Source organism: Mustela putorius, unplaced genomic scaffold (genome assembly GCF_011764305.1).
Source record: "Mustela putorius furo isolate JIRA1106 unplaced genomic scaffold, ASM1176430v1.1 tig00000242_pilon_pilon_pilon, whole genome shotgun sequence".
NCBI classification, from domain to species: domain Eukaryota; kingdom Metazoa; phylum Chordata; class Mammalia; order Carnivora; family Mustelidae; genus Mustela; species Mustela putorius.
The window spans coordinates 1,697,645-1,723,230 of record NW_025421325.1 but is presented as its reverse complement, the minus strand read 5'-3'; the positions used below and the strand labels follow the sequence as shown (position 1 = coordinate 1,723,230).

The following is a 25,586-nucleotide window of genomic DNA, read 5'->3' as shown; positions in this document are numbered from 1 at the left end:
TGTTGAAAGTGGGGTATCACATTCCCTGCTGTTATTGTATTCCTGTCTATTTATGCCTTCTGATCTGTTAATATTTGTTTTACATACTTTGATCCTCATATATTGGTACACAAACATTTGTAATCATTATATCCTCTTGATGAATTGACCCCTTTATCATTATATAATGACCTTCTTTATCTCTTTTGACAGTCTTTGGCTTAAAGTCCATTTTGTCTGTTATAAGTATAGGTACACCTGCTTTCCTTTGGTTCCCATGTATATCTTTTTTCCTCCCTTCACTTTCAGTCAGTGTGTATCCTTAAAGCTGAAGTGAGTCTCTTGTAAGCAAGATACAGTTGGGTCTTGCTTTTAAATCCATTCAGCCACTGTATATATTTTGATTGGGGAATATAGTCCATTTATATATAAAGTAATTATTTATAAGCATCTACTTACTATTCATTTTGTTCATTGTTCCCTAGTTGCTTTGTAATCTCTTTTGTCCTTTCTTCCTCTCTTACGTTCTTTTTTTTTGTTATTTGATAATTTTCTATAGTAGTACACTTTGATTTCTTTCTCATCTTTTGTATATCTACTGAAGCCTTTTGTTTTGGGGTTAGCATGAGGTTTATGTAAAACATCTTATATTTATAACAGCATTTTAAGCTGATAATAACTTCAAATGCATAGTATGACTTATATGTGGCATAAAAAAAATTGAACCTATAGAAACAGAAAAAAAGAACAATTGTCAGGAGAAAGAAATAGGGAGAAGTTGATAAAAATTTACAAATTTTAAGTCTTAAGATAAACAAGTTCTGAGAATTTAATGTATAGCATGGTGACTATATTCTATAACACTGCAGTATATGATTAAATTTACTAAGGAGTAGAACTTAAATGTTCTCTCACACACACAAAAATAAATATGTGAAGTGATGAATGTGATAATTCAATGAGGGGAATCTCTTGCATAACGTATACATATATCAAAACATCACATTGTACATTCAAAATATCCTACAATTTTGTCAATTTTATTTATCAATAAAGCTGAATAAACCCTACTTTTCTATATGTTATTGATAGAATATATTAGTTTGCATGAACCTATTCCATCATAACTCTGAATAGAAGTCAATAAAATTTAATCAAGTGGAATAAATCATTTATTTCATGGGAAAGTTAGTAGCTTTTCTTTTTTTAAGGTAGACTTAGTTTTGTCTATATTAGTATTTGAAATGACAAATGTTGAAACAAAAATCTAAATTATGATTACTTTTTAAAATTTAAAATGTAATGTGTATATCAACTTCTTTTCAGATATATTTTCTTATCATAGGCACAATGTGATCTTGGAAAAGTTATTTAATTTATTTTATATTCAAGTTTCCCATCTGTGAAATTAGAACAATATTTATTTCACAAGCTATTGTGCACTCTAAAAATGCTGAATCTGAATTAAAAGTCAACATAGATATACATTAATTATGATATCTTATTTAAGAATTCTCTGAAAGCATGTTTTTTTAAATAATAGATTAATTTATGTTGATCTCCAGGAGGAGCTAGAGGGGGAAAGGAGAAATAAGAAAATGAGGAAATTATCACTTCAAGTTGAGAATTTTTTTTGTATAATTTGTAAAATGTTTTTGTATAATCTATATTCTTTGTATAGTCTTTTTTTGTACAATCTATTTTGCATAACCTAAAAATATCATTTGTATAATTTTGTATAATGGCATATAGAAACTTCATTTTAAAAATTTAGTTAAATAATTCTTACAGTTGTAAATTTAAATATCTGAAAGATCACAAAATATGTTATATATCATATACTCTCATATTCTTAATATCATATCATTTTATACATTACAGTTGTCAATTTATTGTCTTTCAATTCAAAATATGTTTTTTCATTGCCCGCTGTGGCAAGTGGAGCTGGTACCTTTGCATATTTGTCCTTTGCTAGCCTCATGTTAAGCTCTGTCATGGCAAAGCACTAGATGCCTTACTAGAGGAAAACAGGAAGATACCTGTCAGATAGATATATGTTTTAAATTTTAAAATTTACGTATTGTTTTGATCATCTTAATTTATACTTTCCATCTTACTTTTTCTGTGATTTCCCCCATCCTTTATGCTATCCTTAATATTACTATTTTAAAATTACTTTTCCCTGTCAGTTAAAAGTTATTTATCCTGTTTCTATTCTTTCAGTTATGCTTATAATTTTACTAGGCATTTGACAAAGTATGAAATTAATCTCTCAAACACTATGAAGAACTTAGAACCCTTCAACCCAAAGATTCCTCTTTAATTCTACATAATATTTTCTCATTATTAATTCCATTTCCTCTTCAAATTAGTCATTACTATTTTTATAGTATTAATATCTTTTAAATTGATATGTAATTACCAATTATTTTGATCATTATTCTTTCTTGTGTATCACTCACTCCTGTTTTCATTTTTCTTTTAGAAGAAACTCCCTTTAACGATTGTCTATTAGTGGTAAACTCTTTGTTTTCACTAATCTGAAATTGACTTAATTTAATTCCCATCTGTAACTAGTAGTTCAACAGTACAAAAATTTAGATCAACAATTATTTACTATTAATATCTTGAAGACTTTATTTTAAAATATATACCCTGTATTTCTGAAAGTAATTCCTTCTCGTAATCTTTTCTTTGGTTATTTTTAAGATGTTTTCCTTTAACTTTCTGTTATTCAATTTCAGTGTTCTGTGGCTGGGTTTAATTTTCCTTTTATTTATTTTGTTTAGGACCTTACTGAATGTGAAGATACACATCTTCCAAAAGTTCTGAGGCATTTTAGATATTATCTCTCCAATATTTTACTTTCCTCCACCCTCTATATTCACATTTTAAACTCCTTATATATATATATATATATAGAGAGAGAGAGAGAGAGAGAGAGAGAGAAGAATATACACATTCTATTGCGTATCTCTAAATATATTTTCTCATCTCTTTGTCTCTCAACTGAAATCTCCCAGTTTATAAATTATTATTGGCAGTTGTACCTAATAAATTTTACATTTCTATTACTGTATTTTTTGTTTCTACAAATTCAACTTATTCTTTCTAAAAAAAAACTCAATATTTTGATAGAGTCTATACATTTTCCACATATTTTCTCTTTTCTTTTTTTAAATCATTTTACTCTACATATGATAATTCTCGTATCAAATGTTCTAAAGTCTAATTATATTACTTATTATTTTGGATTACTCTTTCCTAAACATTTTATAATTTTTTTTAATTGTGATATCACATCGCATTCAATGAAGCATTATCTGTAGGGCCACATTGCAAGTTTATGTCCCTAGAATGCTTTATATATGAGTACGATCTTGAGAGGTCTGAGTATCCCAGGGACTTCACCAACAATTAAAACATAGATCTTAACTTGGAGAGGGAAGCAAATAGTGAGTCAGGGAGGCACTTCCCTGTCCCACAAGTCATACTGCAATCGCAAAACATCCCTTTCCCACCAGTTAAGCCAGCATTGATTAGAGGTTTGGGGTTTCAAGAATCTTAATGTATATCATAATAAAAATTAGAATTTATCAAACACTATGGATGCTGGTCACCAGTAGTGATTTTTGTAAGTTGTACTGTTTAGTTCTGTTAATTACATGAATAAACATCAGAATTTTGATATGCCATGTCACCCCCATTGTCCATCTTAAGAATGAATGATTTACAAGTTAAAAATACTTGGGAGTGTTTGATGCAAAAAAAACCAAACCAAAACAAAACAAAACAAGTGAGTAACTGATGCAAAAAAAAAAAGTTAATTTTAGAGAACAACTGAAATTTTAAAAAGCACAATGAAAGGAAGATAGTAGAAAACCAAGGATAAAGAAAGGATACATGTCAATGTTGGTTTCAAAATGCAAACCAGGCTATTTGGAATAATGTCCCCAGAATGGCTATAAAATACAAATGCATTTGACACTTTGTGATTGCTTTTAATTAATGTTTATCTCTTCAGCTAGAATTTAACCCTCACAGAAGCAAAAATTGTGATTTTTTTTTCTTTTCCAATGCTTCATTAAGTTTTTAGTATTTAGCATTATGCTGAGAATATTCAAAGGAATTAAACAGCTATTTATGGAAGAAATACATGAAGTAAATGAGTGAATAAACTTCATGGTTGTCATATGTCTTTGGCTTGAAAATGACAAAACTTATCATGAGAACCTTTCATTCCCAGGGAATTCAAACACCAATAATAGACATTCGGTGGCATATAAAGGACCTTAACAAATTTATTGGATTCTTGTAGAAAATTTTCTTGTAATTCACTTTAATTTTTAATTATAGCTTCCTAACGAATGTTCACTAAATATTTTTTTTACGGTAGCTTTACATACCTACGCTTTACTATCCATAATCCTTTCACTTTATTTGTCTCTTCTGGCAATCAGCCTGTTTAAATAATTTAATGGCATTCCTTGAAATAAACCCCTCCTTCTGACTTCAACCTTATCACCATTATTTTGACATTTAGCTGTCATTTCTGTGAGTCACTGATTCTGACATAAAAATATCATGAGGGAATATATAGGCACTTCCGCATTTTGATTGAAAATTATCATTTTTAACTAAATTTCTAATAGTTTCTCTTTTAAAAATATTCCTATGGGGTACCCGTGTGGCTCAGTGGGTTGAGCCTCTGCCTTTGGCTCAGGTCATGATCTCAGAGTCCTGGGATTGAGCCCCACATCGGGCTCTCTGCTCAGCAAGGAGCCTGCTTGCCCCTCTCTCTCTGCCTGCCTCTCTGCCTACTTGTGATCCTTCTGTCTTTTCCAAATAAATAAATAAAATCTTAAAAAATAAATTTCTAATTGAGCTTTTGACAGATATGAAATAAATCAGTTCTTAGATTTGTCACATGGTTAAATATTATGACTAATATAATCACCTTATAATATTTAATAGAAGAGGCACCATTGGATCTGGTTTTTTAAGTGTAATTTGTAAAATACACTGAACCATTGAGCACGTTTATAGTCTTGTAAGTTGCTTTGAATAATCTTATTTGCTCTTTTTATTTCAGATGCAAATATGCCAGAAAACTTGACAAAATAAGTTGGGCAAAAATAAAATGATATATAACTGGTTTCTCAGCTACACAAACAACATAGGTAGAGCACAGTAAGAGCAGTGGGACTGGTGAAGCTAGTAACTTGTATTCACATAGAGATAACGGTAATAACAAGTAATTTCATTACTCGGCACTTCCACCCTGGCAGCTAAGGCAAGACCAGGTACCAGGACCTTTTGTCCACATGTCTTGAGCCACATGTTGGCTTCTTAACTCTTCTGTCTTCACCTGCTTTCACCCAGGTATGTTTCCATTTCAAGTTTTCTCAAGTTAGAAGTTGATTTTACAGCTTTAATTGTTTTATTTAAAATATTGGTTGAGAGGTAAGCTGTACGTAGTGAGATGTACTCAGGGCCCTATAATCTTTGTGGATCATTCTGCATCGTCTCTGCACCAGCATTGACGAGAGTCATGAGGCAAGCCTGCCTGCAGCCTGATTACACCAGTGTGGGGCTGAAAGGAGGGCGGGTTGTGGCTGGACAATGAAACAAGCTGCTGTCAACAGAAAGTTTGGAGAATAATAACAGTATCTCACAATATATTAGACCCATCTATTGCGTCAATTATTTCTTAAGCTAATGGCAACATCTCTTAATTTTATGACAATAACACTAAAGATCAACAGCTAAGTGCTCATTGGTGACCATTTACTGTGCACTGAAGCATAAAAAGCTTTCACTCACTCACAGACAGCTTTTTGTTTTCTTTATGATATGCTCATTTCACATAATTTTTCTTATAAAATAGAAGGCATTACTTCAAGTTATAAATCTTTAGAAGGTAATTATTTTTCCTGTTTTCTTCCTCCCATGCCAGATTTCACAAAAGTTTTTCCAAAAAGCAAGTTTTATTCCCATTGTCACTAAATTTCCAAACATTTTGATAACTGTTTTAAGTTATTTTTAAATGCCACACATAGCTATAGTTTACTTTTAAAAAGTAATATTTGCCTTTGTGAAGAAGAAGAATAATTAGTCATTAGATGCTTTTAGAGATTTTCTCTATGGGAGAGAAAATTTAATATTTGAGGCTTACTATCAAAAATACAGTAGCAATAGAAACCAAATAAAAGAGACTAAGAAATTTAAAAACAACATTGGGCAGAATTTGAATCTGATACTATGATATATTAAAATTAGTCTTACATAGCAAAAATCCAGCCAATACAGGAAGGGGACATTTGGAGACTTTGGAAATACTACTGATGTTTCTCATACACATTTTTTAAATGTTGTGTGAAATTATGCTAAGTCATGATCTCATTAATAAAGTACATTAATATTCAAAATTGACTTGAAAAATAATTTAATAAAATCATAGTAAGTAGGAGCAGTTTTTTTCTGTGTATAATAATGATTGTATAGGAGTTAGAGCTTTGGCAAATAGAGAGCACAACCAATATACTGATGTAAGGTTGAAAATAATTTACAAAATTAATTTAATAAAATGCTTAAAACAGTAACTAACAAGTATTAACAAAATAACAACAAAGCTGTTTGTACTTGCATTAACAACACATTTATGCCAAAATCGAATATAAAAATAATATGTGGCAGATTGATATCTGACATAAGATACAATAAAAATTAATGTTCACATTGAAGACCTGAAGTTGCAACATCTCTATATATGCCTTCTAAATATCTTTTCACTTTCATTCTTGGTTGTGTTGAATGCAGCTCGTTTTGACCTAATAAGATGTCAATTGTAATATCCAGAATGCTTCTTAGAGTAGAACACTACATTTCCCCTACCACACCAGATAAAATAATTTAATGTATTTATTTTAACAAAAGGTCCATCCGTTGCTACTAACTCTGAGCTACAGAGTAGATGTTTTGTTTTGTTTTAATTCTCTAGCACTAACTGTGGTTCTTAAAGATATCTACAGTTGATATTCGAATTCACATGCTGTTCCTGAAAAGAACAATATATTTTATCCTGAAGGTTTTACTGTAATTCACCCCTAAAATTTACTTTATGTGGAAAGGTTTCATCATAAAAACATGTCTACTATTTATATATGTCAAGATTGATTCCACTACATTTTGTAGAACAAGCACAGATTTTTATATAAGACAAGCTGTGTTTCAACATCTACACGGTTTCAACATTTACACGGTGACCCTGGGAACATTACATACCTCCTATGAGCCTCCATTCCTGAACTACAAAATAAGAACACCACCACAATTCTCAAAGGGTAGCATAAAGTTTTTTAAAAAGCCTGTGTCCTGTGCCGAGTACTGGGCTAGGCATGGAGTAATACACTAGATGTTAATGGTATTTTTCCCTCTCTTTCCCATTGCTGATATATTTGGCTAATTGAAGATAAGTGAAAAAATATAGAAGTTACTGGAATAAGTCAGCTCCACTAAAAAGCTCATTATATTGCAGGCAATAGTTACACACTCCCAAAGTATCATTCAGTAAGATCAAAAGACTGGATTTAAAAATGTATTTACATATTATAATTCATATGCAAGAAATATTTTTCAGGGCAGCAATGACAAAAAATGAATAAGCTACGCCTGTGTGTATAGTTTAATTTTGTAAAAATGAAGAAAAATACCCAATTTTACTAAATGTCAAATGTTCATGGACAGGTAACAGAAACAAATCTACTTCATATACCAATCAACATCAACATTAAAACATATCAAAATAGAGCTTCTGTAAAAGAAAAAGCCTTTTTTTTTTTTAATGGCGTTAATAATAATTAGAAGTTCCCATTATTTGTCCATGAAACCTCCAAAGAAAGGTGCTACTTCAGACAGGATTCTAGTAGAACTTGGCACATAAATTTTAACTTTTCCACCACCCACTACTTTTCATCTTCTTGTAGCTTCACTCACTCAGACAACCTCACGTATACATACACAATATTAAAAACACACATGGCTTTAAAGCAGAACAAAAGCAAGTCACCATATTTATACCCAATGTTCTAAGTTGTGGAAATGGATTTTCCTCACAGAGCTGCTAATTAACATAAGTTATTTTGTTCAACCTTTCAAAAAGTGTGTCTCCTAGGAGGCTCTGTTTGATCATGTGCAAGAATTCTAAGGCATTATAAGTAATTGTTCCACAGGACAAGTGCTGCCCTTGCAATGATATACTCTTGATACATTTAACAAGTCTTTAGTCTTCAAATGCCACAAGACAGACATAGGGAGACATTCATAGTCTACAGGTGGTTGGCTCAAAGGTCAAAAACTTGTTTAAAAAAAACATTTATGGAATAGCACCATATAAAGTCTTTCAGAAACAGATCCTCTTTTCCAACATTCCTTTTTTTTTAACTGAATCCCAAGAAGAGAGAGAAAAAAAAAAAGAAGAAGAAGAAGAAGAGAGAGAGACCTTTCAATGACTACACAGCCTACTTCCACTTCATTTCATTTTTTTTTTTAAATACAAAATTAACTATGACAACATCAGCAATAACAACCACAACAGATCAACAACAACAGAAAAGACAATAGCAGCACTGGTGACTTGAGAATGGACTATCCAGGCAGTCACTTTGAAGAATTCTGTTCACACCTGTTGGGAATTCTCTCCTGAAGTTCCCAAGACATCACAACGCTTCTTAAATTTGGTGTGAAAAGGCAGCACTTTCACTGAAAGAACTTGAGTTTACCAATTAACTGGGCATTTTCCAGCACTTAAATAAATGATGCCTAGAGTTTAACTGCAGTAATAGACACTATTGGCATTTCCAACTTGTCAAAACGTCAGTAAAATGAAGTGGTCTCAAGGTCATTTGTGTCTCAAAGAGGTGAATCTGGCCTGCAAGTGAAAATAATGAAGCTGAAATATTCCAGTTTCCAAACTTCTGGACAAGCCCACATTTAAAGGACAAACCGCCCCCCAGACCCCCATTTCGCAACATCCCATTTGGATCTGTATCCAAGATACAAAGCCAAAGCGTTCATCCCAAGATACAAGAAGAGAGTTTCTCAGTTTATGACCTGCAAGACCATTTTATTTCTCCCAAATCTTGAAAAATTGTCAAAAAGAAACACTCTTCAAGGTCACAGATCCCGAATCAAACTGTCTAAATTGCAAGACATCTATGTCAACTGTGAACAAAAGCTTCCGGAGTCTTCCTTGAAGTTACATGATGTCCTCTCATCAGCTTTATTTATATTTATACCATCAAGCATGGAAATCCAGTATCTTGGCAATGCTGATCAGAGTTGGCTTGAAACTTCTCTTTTAGTACAGAGATAATCCTGGTCTTACAGTTTTCTTCTGGTCAAACTCATTATATAAAACATTTGTGCTAATATCTTCATTTAAAAAAAAATACGTCTTCTCTCCATTATGCACATTCCTTTATATTTTGATGGAGGTTTTGGTGTTATTTTTTGGTATGCATAGTATCTGGATATCTAATGCTTTTGTATCTTATATGAAATCCTTTCTTGTTGATTGTGTCATCAGTGTGAAAATGAATTAAAACTGCATCCCCAATTGAATAGATCTCTTCTGGTGGCTGAAGACAAAAACAAACAAACAGGCAAATAAACAACAGAATGAGTCACTTTTTTTTCTTCAGTGTAATTCATGTTTCTTTGGGATTTTTTTTTTTTTTTTTTTGGTATATGATTTAATCCTCCCAGCAACCTTGGGAAAAGTGGGTATGAGTGACTTCTTCATTTTACAGATGAGCAAACGAGTTTCAGAGAAGCAAATGACATGCTCAAGAGCATAGGCAGTGATGTAGCTGGGCTAGGAACATAAATCTGTTTCCAAGTTCTGGAACTTGTGGGGTTTTTCCCCAAAAATTTTAATCCAAGTTCCTCTGATTTACAAGTAAATAAAGTAAGGTTCAAAGAAGGTAAAGAGATTGAATTTGTTTCAGAAGGGACTCTGAGGCAGAGCCACTTCCAGAATCCAAATCACCCATTCCTTCTTGCTTTAATAATCTAAATACCAAAAAGCTTTTTTCTTTCATTTCAGCTGATATTTGGAGAGGAATTCAATATTATTCAAGTTCAGTATTATGTAAGCAATAGACACCAGTAGACAAAAAAATGGGACTAGTGTCTTCAGAACAAAATATGAATTCAGAAGACCCCTTGATATTTATGTAGGGAGTCCTGGGGAGAAAAGCATGAAGGAAATCTCAAACTTTCCTTTTGCTTTTTTTCACGGCGACACTCTCGGACCTGCGTCTGGCATTGTGTCCCATGCACAAGTGACACCCTGCAATGGAGCAGCGTTGTGGCAGTGTTGGCTGAGCCCACACACCAGTGGTAACACAAGCCACTCAGCAAGTGTCTTTGTTGAAAGGGGAATGCCAATTTGAACTGGGTGCGTAAGTCCTTTATGCTTTAATTTAGGAAGCTTACCAAATTGTCAAAGGTATGTGTTTAAATGTACTGCCTTTAGAGTCTTAAATGTTTAAACATTTATTGCACAAAAAGAACGTGAATAAAAAAGAATGTGGACAGGAACAAGCACTTATGCCTACTAAATTCATCTCTCTTGTGTGATATTATTGAGAAAATTCACTAGAGATGGAGAAGGTTAAGGGAGAGTAGGCGAAAATAATACGGGTCAACCTTTTTTTTTGTAAAAACATTGCCGATTTGCATATGGTACACGTAACAATCATGAATCAGTGGGCATTTTCTAGCACGGTTATGGGATCCTGTCGGTACTGTATTTACCCCTGATCCACAGAATCGACCAAGCCCCACCGCTGTTGAATCGAGACCATCAAAGAGCTCAACATAGTCATAGCCACAGTCGGCTTCTTCCTCCACTTCAAAAATCTGGAAGGATAACTCCAGTCGAAAGCCCCGTTCTGACACTAACAGCCATTCACAGTCGACTTGTCCCGGGTAGTTGTTATCACCAAACTGTGCATGCGAATACAGGTCTCTGGGTTTGGGGTCTGCTTTCAGTCGGCCACCACACTCTGCCCAGGAAAGAAACATGAAATAAATTCAGTGAGTTTTAACAAGTCCAGTTTCAACTTCAATGTAGTGTAACTGTTCTCTAACTTCTGAATGCATTTTCATCATCAGAGGTGTTTCCCATAATCGTAGAGTCTGAGGGTGCACCGGGGCACCACCAGACCCTAGGGCTGGATTGCTGGGTTGGAATATCACCTCCAACACCTACGAGCTCAGTTCCTTTAGATGAGAGATGTCATTTATCTGATCCATAGGGCTAAACGCAGATGATAAGAATAGTCCCAACCTCAGTGAGTTTTAAGAACGTGATGAATACTTGAAAATCACTTAAAACAGTGCCTAGCATATAGTAACTCTCAATACATCCTTCCATTGTTAAACGTGATATGTGATACTGATAACTAATTCTCCTAGAAATAAAAAGGTCAGTATCTTAATTCAGGTTTAGCCTGACTCAATTAAGAACCCATAATCCAAAGGAATAAGAAATAACTTAAAAATTGGCAAAATATGTAAAACTCCTGTGCGTGTATGCATGATACAGAACTCTACATAGACTATATAGAACAATTTTATTTAGGTAGAAATATTTATCTAACTTGGTTGGGAAAAACATACATACCTCTTTAATTGTAAGAACTTTTGTAGTTCCAGAACTTATTAAGTATATTTTGTGTTTGTAATAAATAAAAAATTTTAACTGCTCTTTTCACAGCTTCTTTTCCAGAGAGATATTCATAAACATATAGTTTACCAATTATTACTTTTGTCACTAGAGGTAAATATACCAGATAACTAGATGAAGATGCATAAAAATGTACAGCTAGTATAATTTAGAAATGAAAGTTTTCAAAAAAAACTTTCTCAGAAACTTTGTAATCGAGCCCCCAGACTTCCTAATGACTAGAGATTAAAAAACAAACAAACAAACAAACAAAATCAAACACCTAGAGATTAAACACAGATTCCTTCCAACCAATACACACACAAACTTATGGCAGGGGGTCAGGAAAGAAGAAGATAAAAAAGGGGTATAAAAATGCTTGAAGAAAGCAGAGTTTCTTTCTATCTCTGGTTGTCAACTGCTGAGAGGTTCCTGGGACACAGTGATTTCAGGGCTAGAAATCAGAAAAGTCGCAGGAAAACTGGGATAAGTTGGGAGGGGACAAAACCAAAAATCTAATGTGGAAAGATGTGGATGAGCCAGAACACTAGATATGAAAACACTTCTATAACATGGTCGTCTGTGACCAAACAGTCCTGGTGACGCCCTGTGGGGATGGATTATACAACTAAAAACGCTTAGTTGGATTTTTCAGATTTATCTATGGTGTACCCACACTAATGATTTTAAATAACAAAACATTTTTGAATCCTCAGGATTGAACCCCATTCAGATGTATCTAAATACACGTAGGCTCAACCAAACCTATGGGCACTGTCACAGACAAAAACATCAAGATTCTTGTGTGCGATAAATAGAGGAAAGACATCAAGATTCTTGTGTGCGATAAATAGAGGAACAAACTTCCAACCAGGGTTTCAGTCATGAGAATGACTTTCCCCCTGGGCTGTGTTCCATGAAGAATGCAAGCATCCCTCCACGTTCCAGGTAGCAGATGGAGCATCTCACACAATCTATTGCTACAGGAGCCACTATTGCAAATGTAAACATATTAGAATCCCCTGAAAGCTCAGTTCATCTCGTGAATATCAGCTCTTGAAGCCCAATGACTGGAAGCCAAACATTCTACCCTTCCTACCCATGATGCTTCTCTAATTTGAAAATTTATCATCTTTCCTCTGTGACAGATCTCCACAGCCAAACTACCTGGGTCCCAGACTGAGCTCTGCCCTTCATCAGCTGTGGGACTTTGTCTCACACTTCATTTTGAAGACAAGGATCGTACCTAGTACTCACATCATAGGACCTAGATGAAGAGTGAATGGGTTAATACATGTAAAATGTCTGAAGGACACCTGACACATAGGTAAGGCCGTATTAGTGCAAGCCACCATTACTGTCATTAGTGTCCAGTGAGAACATCTAAATGCCATCACCTGTGATGTCAGGGATCCACTCAGGTATGAAATGAAATGCCAGAAAAAATGAAAAACAATTTAAAACACTATTAATCTGCTATCATAAAGGAAGACTTGTATTTTTGAAGGCCAGTAAAATATTTTGTGAAAAATATTTCCAAATTTAATACATAAATGTAAAAACCAGTGTAATCTCATTTAGGTAATTTTTAAAATTCTACCTATTCTCATAAAAAGGGGGAAAAAAAGAAAAAATTCCACCTATTCTTTGCCTAATTTGTTTTTGTTCCAACTAAAAAAAAAAAATTCTGCCAGCACTTGGATGACTTTGATTCCACAGCCAGGAAGAGCTGAAGGAGCCCACTGAGAGGTAAAGAGAAGGCACCCGTTTCGGTGTGTCTGCTTTGCAAAGGGAAAGGAGTAGGAGAAAGACCAGGATCCAGAAGACACAATTCTCTGCCAGCCTCAGCTTGGAACAAAAATCAAGGAGGAAATGAAGTAGTTGAACAAAATGGAAAAGGAGATTTCATGAAACCTTTGTGATTGTGAACATGACAGTGAGGAGTTATTTGATTTTATTGAAAACATTTAAAGAATGGCAATATTAAAAATAAATAAATTATATTTAAGGATGACTTAAAATGTTTCATTAAGTTAGCCTGTTTTCATTTCTCTGTTTCAGAGCACAACTGCATTCCTATGGATCACTGATCAAACTAATAAATCTGGAATTAATGTTCCAACCATGAAAACAGAGAGTGAGAGAGAGACAGAAACAGAGAGAGAATTTAGTCCACAGCATAAAATTTTTAAGAACAGAGATTTAAATATTATATGCACAAGATGTGTGATTTTAATATGCCTTGAGAGAAATTCCATAAGCAGAAAATTACAGGCAGCATGAGGGCAATTTGAGACTTCTTATGGCAATTCTTCAAAATATGGTCAATATATCATTTAATATGGTCCCTTTAAAGGAGGTTTTTAATTAAATACATTTCCTCCAAATATTCCTATTCATTTACCAAGTTGGAACAATAGAAAAGTAGTGTAGCATGTCAGTAGTATTGTTTTTAAATCAATTGTTTGAAAATACTTTGGAAACTGCCAGAACATCATCTACAGTATTCTGGAAAATGAAAATGAAGCTGAATAAGAAAGGTGACAAGGGAAAAAAAAGCCTGGGGGGGTGGTTTTCATTTTAATTTGGAAAGACATGATTGTTTATTTCCCCATAAAGTATTAAATTCCCAAAGAGGTTCTGTAATTTGACCTCTACATGCTTTGAGTGGGCATTCTAATTTAATTGAGTTAGACTGAAATAATTTCCGTTCTAAGAAGTTTAATAATGCATTATTTGACTTTTAAATGTCATTGATAAATAGTATGATGCTGTAAGCAACAGGAAAGAAGTCCTACCAGACAGGCCATGTTTTATTTTATTTATTTTATTATTTTTAAATATTTCAAGTTTTTATTTAAATTCTAGTTAGTTAAGATATAACGTAATATTAGCTTCAGGAGTAGAATTCATTGATTCATCACTTATGCTCGTTACAAAAACTGCTCTCCTTAATCCCCATCACCATCTAACCATCTCCCCTTACCCACCTCCCTTCCAGCAACCCTCAATTTGTTGTCTACAGCTAAGATTCTCTCTTACGGTCTGTCTTTCCCTCTTGTTTTTCTTTAGACGGGCTATGTTTTAAAATATTATTTTCTCTCCACTGTTTCCTCTTTTTCTATACAGTAGCCATATCCTCTGAGAGAATACAAAGGATATATTTTTTACTGATTTGTTTTTTCAATAAGTTTCTTTTAAGGGTGATGTAATACTATTCATTATCTGATTAAAACATATTTGAGCTTAGAATTTAGACCTACCATCAGAGGGAAAAAAGGACTCTTTCCAATAAAGTACATTTCTTATGGATTTTTTCACAGCATTACTTGTGAAATATATAGTCATAAAACCATATTAGAGCAATATTTCTAATCACCTGGTTTCAAAATTCATCGTATTAGAAGTTTTTCTCGTGGATAAAATTCAAATTGTAGAGAAATTTACAAATTTACTCAAGCAAATTAAAATGTGCATGTCAGGGCCCATCAATAATGTTACATGTATTCTATAATAGGCAGTAAATAGTGAGTAAGTTTTCTATACCTGTAGCAAAAATGGGCTGATGTCATACTGGATTTGACCGTCTTGTCAGTAGAAACCGACTGAAAAACCAAAAGTACTGAAACTTCTGAAAATCAGAGGTGTGACTAAGACTGTAAGATCAATGGGAAAGAACTCCTTCTATTTCCCTGTAAATGTCCACAAATGCCTAGCTTTTTGCCATATGTTAGGAATACCTTCCAATGTCTATCCAACACAGGTACCAAATAAATATTTGATGAAAGACTATGGAATAAATGAACTTGTTAAACAGCAAGCTTTGAGAAGAGATAAATGGTAGGCAGTTACGTAAGAGGGTTTCAGCATGTATGGCTACTAGAAAGTAACAGCATAACAGACCCAGAAAAGATAGCTGGGTAAGTGAGAGCAAAAATTTATGGGCGAAGAGGAAAAAACCACAAACAGATTAATACCAAAAATGTTGACAACAACAAATTAGTAGGAGTTAAGAAGCCAGGATTCCAATACCAACTGCTATTTATTTTGTTCTACTTTGGTTGTCGTTTAAGTCTTAGTTTGGAAACCTCATAAGTACGATGTCAGGGCTGGATTAAAAAATATCCAAGGCACGTTTTGCCTAACAAAAATGGAACAGGTGGCTCGCATGGGTATTTGAGTCAATGTGAACTGAACAGGGAAATAAAAGGAGCTTTGTCAGTCATGTACACGGAACAGAGGGTTTTATAAAACTTAAGGAAGGAAGCATTCAATCTCTAACTATTGCTTCAGTAACAGCGACCAGTTTTATACTGATTTGCTTCCTAATCTGAAACTTTTACATTAAAAGAAAATATACTATGGTGCAAAGTACGTGAGCTTTGGAGACAGTCAGAGTCAGGATAAAGTCCAGGCTTTGACATGGTTTTAGAAATCCCTGCAAATGAACTAATCCTCCAGATTTTCAATTTCTTTATCTGAAAAATGAGGATGATAATATATCACATAGTCTTTTGAGGACTCAATACATGTAAAGTGTATGTTAAGTATATGGGTGTGCCTAAAATTGCCAAGTTCATGTGATATACACCATCAGATCTCAATGTATGATCTCTGTTAGAACTTAATTGGATCCTACCAATGGATTCTTAACGGTAATATAAGCAATGCAAATAGGACAACGAGCAGAGGCCATACAAATTAAGGAGCCATGGAGATTTGTAGCTATAATGAACCTTAAATAGCATTTTACAGATGTGGAAACCGAGATCCAAAGAAATTTATTTTCCAAAGTTCCAAGCTAGGTAATGGCATAATTGGACCAAAAACCCAAACAAATGTACCCACATACTGGAACATAATATAGATGTTAATCCTTCTACCCACAAAGGTAAAAGAGATTCTATAAAAGTAAGTTTTTACTAAACCAAGAAGGAGACATTCATTGGTAGGTAATTTAAAAATATATAGACAGTTATTTCAAGAATTCTGACAGCATATTTTCAATTGACAGCATATTACTGGAACTTGGGATAGCTTGCATTCCTGGAACTTACTGCATTCCTGTAACTTTTGATAGACAGAATACTCTTATATTTTTTATTATATATATATAAATACATGTATATATATACATATGGCATATATATATATACATATATATGTATATATGTATATATACATATATATATGTATATATGTATATATATATATCATAAACTCTATGCTATCAGGATAGTATTGATGAAGTAATGGGATTACAATCACTCCATCCCTTCAATGCATAACAATTTATCAGGAAAATATTTAAGGAGTAAATGTCAAATGTATGGAAAAACCTTTCATTAGTATGAAATTTCTGTAGTCCATGAAAGATTCTTCTCAAACTGAAATATTTATATTAATCATAATAAATAATTAATTCACATTATTAATGAGTTCAACCACCACTAGTATGAATAAGATAAATATTCTGACAATATTCACTTTCTCACATATAGACTTCAATATAAATCTAATATTCATAATAAAATGTACTAAAGTGGAAAAAAACATTGGACAATGGAATAACTAAAATTCTGATTTCTCAAACAAAATTAAACAGAAAAACAAAAGCAATAATCAGAGCTCATAAAAATGTTGCACTTAAATTGTTTTATGGACAAATTTGTACACTATTATACTGTGTATTGTATTACATCAAGAGTTCTACCAGGCAATGGCTCAATAGCTTATTCATCAAGACTGCCACTAGGTGGCACTATAAGATAAATGACTTTAGGAAACTGCAGGCAACAATTTTGTAAAAATTAATGTTAAACAAAGGACATTTCCTAGATATTTATGAAATATAGTATTAAGCTGGCTCAAATTTATTAAAAATATTCTATATTTTTGCTTAAGATCTTTTGTATTTTTTTTTCTAAATTTTATTTTATTTCTTGAAAACTTCTATTACAAAGTCAAAGTAGGGATTAGGATTCAGAAAGAGATTGTATTGCACACCAAATAAAAGGAAAAACAAATGAGACTCTGTAAAATGGAGAGATGAATTCCAAATCAGATTTACAAAAATATGTATTAAAGCAAAAGCCGGCCAATCAGGTAGGATGTTAGAGAAAACTCAACTCTTAAATACTAAAACAGAGATTTCTAGCTGTTAAATAGAGCATATAAATCAAACTGCACAAGTTTGGGGGCCTCTGGGTGGCTCAGTGGGTTAAAGCCTCTGCCTTCAGCTCAGGTCACAATCCCAGGGTCCTGGGATCGAGCCCCACATCGGGCTCTCTGCTCAGCAAGGAGGTTGCTTCCCTTCCTCTCTTTCTGCCTGCCTCTCTGCCTACTTGTGATCTCTGTCAAATAAATAAATAAAATCTTAAAAAAAAAAAAACCTGCACAAGTTAATATGGAATCCATTATACAAATATTTAGAGATAGTTCTACTTGATCATCAGCTCAAACTACTGCATTTCTTTCTGAACATTCAACAACTACAAAGATATTTAAGTAGGATGCTACATAGCTCTCAAATATTTCACACACTGTGCTTCATTGAGATTTCTTCTGCTGTGCTCAGAAATTCATTAATGTTCCTGTTATAGGAGCCATTGCATTCACTAGAAGAGTTAGGAAAGATAAACATGGCCCTAATTTGCTGACCTGTAGAATGTGTGGCTTGAAAGCCTTTCCTTTGAACAGATGCATCAGAAACAAACCGAACAAACATTTTACTTCCGGTAGCCACAAGGGGCTCTGGTATCTTGTTACCACAGAGTCTTCCAAGAATTGGCGATTTTTCTGTTTCTCCATCAAATACTTCCAAGTGATCATAAGCACATTCTTGATGCTGCTCAATCTCAAATTCACTAAAGGCCTATTTAAAAAAGAAAGGGAAAGGAAAACAAAACAAAAAATAACACTCAGAATGTTTTTTTTTCCTTTGGAGCAGAAATGCACATCAATAAAACATGCTCAGGACATAGAAATAAATTAATCCATATAGAACATTATTGAAAGGGTTGTAAAATCAGTAGAATGTAAGGTCTCTGGAAAAAGATAATGCAGAAAACAGCACAATAACTCCATATGAAATTCTAAAACTGTCACAAAACTATCACAATCAACTCCAGAACTTAGACAAATTATAATAGTGGTGATATTTTATTCTTAATATAATTACAAGTTTACAATTATTGCATCAGAAAATTTTAAACACTTGCATTTTAAAAATTGATTTCTTCTGGTTTTGATTATCATAAACTATTGCATATCATCCTACCTTGGGGCATGTATACTAAGGAGAAAACTTAAAAAAATGATTGTTATATTTTCATAAAAATTAAATAAGTACAGTAAATCTTAGTACAATAACTAAAACAAAGAAAATTTTCACTATATACTTCTTTATTTAGATCCTACAATCTATATTATTAGAAAATACTAATACGAGAGTAAAGATGGCAGAGGAGTAGCAGGCTGAGATGACATCAGGTAGCAGAAGTTCAGCTAGATAGTTATCAAATAATTCCAAATACCTACAAACCCAACAGGAGATGGAAGAGAAGAGCAGCAATTCTAGAAATAGAAAATCGACCCTTCCTGAAAATTTATCTTAATATCTTTCTTAAAAAGAAAAATCTTTTTGAACCTTTATTATTACAGTCATACTTTATCCTTCATGGTATCTAACTTTATCTTTTGTATACGCATAGGGCTTTTTCTTCTAAAAAATTTTGGGATACAATTTCTTCTAATATCAAAATATATCCTAAGTCTAGCACAGGGTTTATTCTAGTCTACAGCCCAAGCAAATTCTCTCCACTTTCTTTTTCTTTCTTTTCCCAACCAATTTATCTTATCAACTTCTTTTTTAGAATTTTTTTTTAAATTTTCATCTTTACAGTCATATTCCATGCCTTCATCTTGTTTACCCATATTTGTGTGTGTGTGTGTGTGTATTTGTTTTTCTTTATTTAAAATTTTGGGAGATAGTGTCTTCTAAGAGACCAAAATACTTCCAAAATCAAGTGGGTAGTTCTGTTTCATTCACCAGTATAATATATGTATTTTCTGTTTTCTTTTTCTTTTTTTAATTTATTTTTTAACTTCTTTTTACCCCGTTTCTTCTTCTTAAAATTTGTGGTCTCTTCTGAATTGGTTAACTCACATTTTTCTGGGGTCTTTGCCACCCTTTTAGTATTTTATTCTCTCATCCATATATTCTTATCTGGAGAAAATGACAAGGTAGAAAACCTCACCACCAAAAAAAAAAAAAAAAAAAAGAACAAGAGGAAGTACTGAAGGTTAGGGACCTAATCAATATGGACATTGGTGATATGTCAGATCTAGAGATCAGAATGTCAATTCTCAAGGAGCTACCAGGGCTCAAAAAAGGCATGGAAGATATTAGAGGAACCCTGTCTGGAGAAATAAAAGCCCTTTCTGCAGAAATAAAATAACTAAAATCTAACCAAGCTGAAAGCAAAAAAGCTATTTATGAGGTGCAATCAAAAACGGATGCTCTTACTGCTAGGATAAAAGAGGTAGAAGAGGGAATTAGTGATATAGAAGACCAAATGACAGAGAATAAAGAAGCTGAGCAAAAGAGAGACAAACAACTACTGGACCACAAGGGGAGAATTCGAGAGAGAAGTAATACCATAAGATGAAACAATATTAGAATAACTGAGTTTCTAGAAGAAGAGGAGGGTGGGGGGCAGAAGGTATATTGCAGTGAATTATAGTAGAGAATTTCCCTAATATGGCAAAGGGAACAAGCATCAAAATCCAGGAGGCACAGAGACCCCCACTCAAAATCAGTAAGAAGAGGTCCACACCCTGTCATCTAATAGTAAAACTTATAAGTCTTAGCGACAAAGAGAAAATCCTGAAAGCAGCCCAGGACAAGAAGTCTATAACATACAATGGTAAAAATATTAGATTGGCAGCAGACTTATCCACAGAGACCTGGCAGGCCAGAAAGAACAGGCATGATACATTCAGAGCACTAAAGGAGAAAAACATGCAGCCAAGAATACTAAATCCAGCTAGGTTATCATTGAACATAAAAGAAGAGATTAAAAGCTTCCAGAACAAACAAAAGCTTAAAGAAATTGTAAACACCAAACCAGCTCTACAGGAAATATTGAAAGGGGTCCTCTAAGCAAAGATAGAGCATAAAAGTAGTAGACCAGAAAGGAACAGAGACAAGATACAGTAAGAGTCACCTTATAGGCAATAAAATGGCACTAAATTCATATCTCTCAATAGTAACCCTGAAGGTAAGTGGGCTAAATGCCCCAATCAGAAGACACAGGGTATCGGAATGGATAAAAAAAACAAGACCCATCAATATGCTGTCTACAAGAAACCCATTTTATACCCAAAGACACCTCCAGATTTAAAGTGAGGGGGTGGAAAAGAGTTTACCATACTAATGGACATCAAAAAGAAGTTGAGGTGGAAATCCTTATATCAGATCAATTCGATTATAAGCCAAAGCCTATAATAAGAGAGGAGGAAGGACACTATATCATACTCAAAGGGTCTGTCCAACAAGAAGATCTAACAACTTTAAATATCTATGCTCCTCACATGGGAGCAACCTACTACATAAACCAATTAATAACAACATCAAAGAAACACATACAGTAATGGTAGGGGACATTAATACTCCCCCTCACTGAAATGGACAGATCATCCAAGCAAACAATCAACAAGAAAATAAAGGCTTTAAATGACACACTGGACCAAATGGGCATCACAGATATATTCAAAATATTCCATCCCAAAGCAACAGAATACACATTCTTCTCTAGTGCACATGGAACATTCTCCAGAATAGATCACATCCTGCATCACAATTCAGTTCTCAACCAAAAGACTGGGATCATTCCCTGCATATTTTCAAACCACAATGCTCTGAAACAAGAACTCAATCACAAGAGGAAAGTTGGAAAGAACCCAAATACATGGAGGCTAAGAAGCATCCTACTGAAGAATGAATGGGTCAACCAGGAAATTAAAGTAGAACTGAAAAAATTAATGGAAACAAATAAAAATGAAAACACAACTGTTCAAAATCTGTGGGACACAGCAAAGGTGGTCCTGAGATGAAAGTGTATAGTGATACAAGACTTTCTCAAGAAACAAGAAAGATCTCAAGTACATAATCTAACCCTACACCTAACGGAGCTGGAGAAAGAACAACAAAGAAAGCCTAAACCCAGCAGGAGAAGAGAAATAATAAAGATCAGAGAAGAAATCAATGAAATCAAAACCAAAAAAACAATAGAACAAATCAATGAAACTAGGAGCTGGTTCATTGAAAGAATTAGTAAGATTGATAAACAACTGGCCAGACTTATCAAAAAGAAAAGAGAAAAGATCCAAATAAATAAAATCATGAATGAAAGAGAAGAAATCACAACCAACACCAAAGAAATACAAACAATTATAAGAACATATTATGAGCAACTATATGCCAGCAAATTTGACAATCTGGAAGAAATGGATGCATTCCTAGAGACTTATAAACTACCACAACTGAATCAGGATGAAAAAGAAAACTGAACAGAACCATAACCAGTAAGGAGATTGAAGCAGTCATCAAAAATCTCCCAACAAACAAGAGCTCAAGACCAGGTGGCTTCCCAGGGGAATTCTATCAAACATTTAAAGAAGAATTAATTCCTATTTTCCTGAAACTGTTCCAAAAAATAGAAATGGAAGGAAAACTTCCAAATTCATTTTATGAAGCCAGCATTACCTTGATCCCAAAACCAGACAAAGACCCCATCCAAAAAGAAAATTACAGACCAATATCCTTGATGAACAAAGATGCAAAAATTGTCACCAAAATATTAGCCAATAGGATCCAAAAGTACATTAAAAGGATTATTCGTCACGACCAAGTGGGATTTATTCCTGGGCTTCAAGGTTGGGTCAATATCCACAATTCAATAAATGTGATACAACACACTAATAAAAGAAAGAACAAGAACCATATGATACTCTCAACAGATGCTGGAAAAGCATTTGACAAAGTACAACATCTTTTCTTGATCAAAACTCTTCAAAGTGTAGGGATAGAAGGTACATACCTCAATATCATCAAAGTCATCTATGGAAAACCTACCACAGATATCATCCTCAATAGAGAAAAACTGAGAGCTTTTCCACTAAGCTTTTCAGGAACACAGTAGGGATGTCCATTATCACCACTGCTATTTAACATAGTACTAGAAGTCCTAGCCTCAGCAATCAGACAACAAAAAGGATTAAAGGCATCTAAAATTGGCAAAGAAGAAGTCAAACTTTCATTCTTTATCGTCTTTTGGAAAACCCAAAAGATTCTACTCCAAATCTGCTAGAACTCATATAGGAATTCAGTGAAGTGTCAGGATATAAAATCAGTTGCATTTCTGTACACCAGCAACAAGACAGAAGAAAAAGAAATTAAGGAGTCAATCCCACTTACAAATACACCCCAAACTATAAGATACCTAGGAATAAACCTAACCAAAGAGGCAAAGAATCTGTACTCAGAAAACTATAAAGTACTCATGAAAGAAATTGAGGAAGACACAAAGAAATGGAAAAATGCTCCATGTTCCTGGATTGGAAGAAAAAATAATGTGAAAATGTCTATGCTACCTAAAGCAATCTACACGTTTAATGCAATCAAAATACTATCCTTTTTTTTTTTCCAACGAGATGGAACAAATAATCCTAAAATTTATATGGAACCAGAAAAGACCTCAAATAGCCACAGGAATGTTGAAAAAGAAAGCCAACGTTGGTGGCATCACAATTCCAGACTTCAAGCTCTATTACAAAGCAGTCATCATCAAGACAGTATGGTACTGGCAGAAAAACAGACACATAGATCAGTGAAACGGAATAAAGAGACCAGAAATAGACCCTCAACTCTATGGTCAACTAGTCTTCAACAAAGCAGGAAAGAATGTCCAATGGAAAAAAGACAGTCTCTTCAACAAATGGTGTTGGGAAAATTGGACAACCACATGTAGAAGAATGAAACTGGACCATTTTCTTATACCACACATGAAAATAGACTCAAAATGAATGAAAGACCTCAATGTGAGAAAGGAATCCATCAAAATCCTTGAGGAGAACACAGGCAGCAACCTCTTTGACCTCAGCTGCAACAACTATTTTTATAGAAACATTGCCAAAGGCAAGGAAAGCAAGGGCAAAAAATGAACTATTGGGACTTCCTCAAGATCAAAAGCTTTTGCACAGCAAAGGAAACAGTCAACAAAACCAAAAGACAACTGACAGAATTGGAGAAGATATTTGCAAATGACATATCAGATAAAGGGCTAGTATCCAAAATCTATAAATAACTTATCAAACTCAACACCCAAAGACCAAATAATCCAATCGAGAAAGGGCAGAGGACACGAACAAACATTTCTGCAAAAAAGACATCCAGATGGCCAACAGACACATGAAAAAGTGCTCCATATCAGTTGGCATCAGGGAAATACAAATCAAAACCACAATGAGATACTACCTCACACTAGTCAGAATGGCTAAAATTAACAAGCCAGGAAATGACAGATGCTGGCAAGGATGTTGAGAAAGAGAAACCCTTCTACACTGTTGGTGGGAATGCAAGCTGGTACAGCCACTCTGGAAAACAGCATTGAGCTTTCTCAAAAAGTTGAAAATAGAGCTACCCTATGACCCAGCAATCACAATACTGGGTATTTACTCTAAAGATACAAATGTAGTGATCCGAAGGGGCACAAGCACCTAAATGTTTATAGCAGCAATGTCCACAACAGCCAAACTATGGAAAGAACCGAGATGTCCATCAACAGATGAATGAATAAAGAAGAAGCATATATATATATATACATATATATATATATATATATATATATATATATATATGTATACACACACACACACACACACACACACACACAATGGAATACTATACAGCCATCAAAAGAAATGAAATCTTGCCATTTGCAATGACATGGATGAAACTAGAGGGTATTATGCTCAGTGAAATGAGTCAATCAGAGAAAGACAATTATCATTATGATCTCCTTGATATGAGGAAGTTGAAAAGCAAAGTGGGGGGTTTGGGGGACAGGAAAGGAAAAAATAAAACAAGATGGGATCGGGAGGAGGACAAACCATAAGAGACTCTTAATCTCACAAAACAAACTAAGGATTGCAGGGATGAGGGGGGTAGGGCTAGGGTGGTGGGGTTATGGACACTGCGGGAGGTATGTGCTATGGTGAGTGCTGTGAAGTGTGTAAACCTGGCGATTCACAGACCTGTACCCCTGGGGCTAATAATACATTATATGTTAATTTAAAAAATTTTTAAATTAAATGATGTTTATGAAAAAAATAGAAAACTAAAATAAAATGATGCTTATGGGAAATAAAAAAATGCTAATATGACTTTAGGCTAGATTATTTTTAATTTACTTTTAAGATAGATGATACATTTATTTTAATAGAGACTTGCAAAGTTTAGTATGTCTTTAAAGATTATTTTAATTTTCCTGTGTAGTAATTTCACATATAGGTCTTAGCAAATTCTTATACTTTTTAAAATTCTTGTAGCAAGAATTCCTATCAGACTTCACTCATTGGGCCAGAGACCCTTGTGATGTTAGTGGAGGATCTGCCCCTCATTGTAGTGCATTACCTACACTTGTAAGCTCATTGGCCAGCTAGCGGCCCCAACTCCAAACTTTAACAATATGCAGAAGAAAATTCTTAAAATAAAAACTCATTAAATGTATAACTCATTAAACAACACAAAGGAAAGTTTAATTAAGACAGACTGAAAACAGTAATGTCCAAATTATTAATAATTCCAGGAATG

General features: G+C 33.8%; 1 protein-coding gene and 1 non-coding gene across 2 annotated transcripts in view; both read right to left on the bottom strand.

The window, feature by feature from the left end:
* Positions 1-6,225: 6,225 nt before the first annotated feature.
* Positions 6,226-25,586, bottom strand: part of TLL1 (tolloid like 1) — a 214,031-nt gene continuing 194,670 nt past the window's right edge. The window contains exons 19-21 of the mRNA XM_004779539.3: positions 18,371-18,584; positions 10,798-11,048; positions 6,226-9,617 (exon numbers count right to left, since the gene is read on the bottom strand). Of these exons, the coding sequence (XP_004779596.1) occupies positions 9,483-9,617; positions 10,798-11,048; positions 18,371-18,584 (600 nt within the window). The 3' untranslated portion in view covers positions 6,226-9,482. The remainder of the gene's footprint in view (positions 9,618-10,797; positions 11,049-18,370; positions 18,585-25,586) is intronic.
* Positions 25,314-25,468, bottom strand: LOC123391587. Its single transcript, XR_006606277.1, has one exon. It is a non-coding gene; the product is annotated as a small nucleolar RNA SNORA62/SNORA6 family (small nucleolar RNA).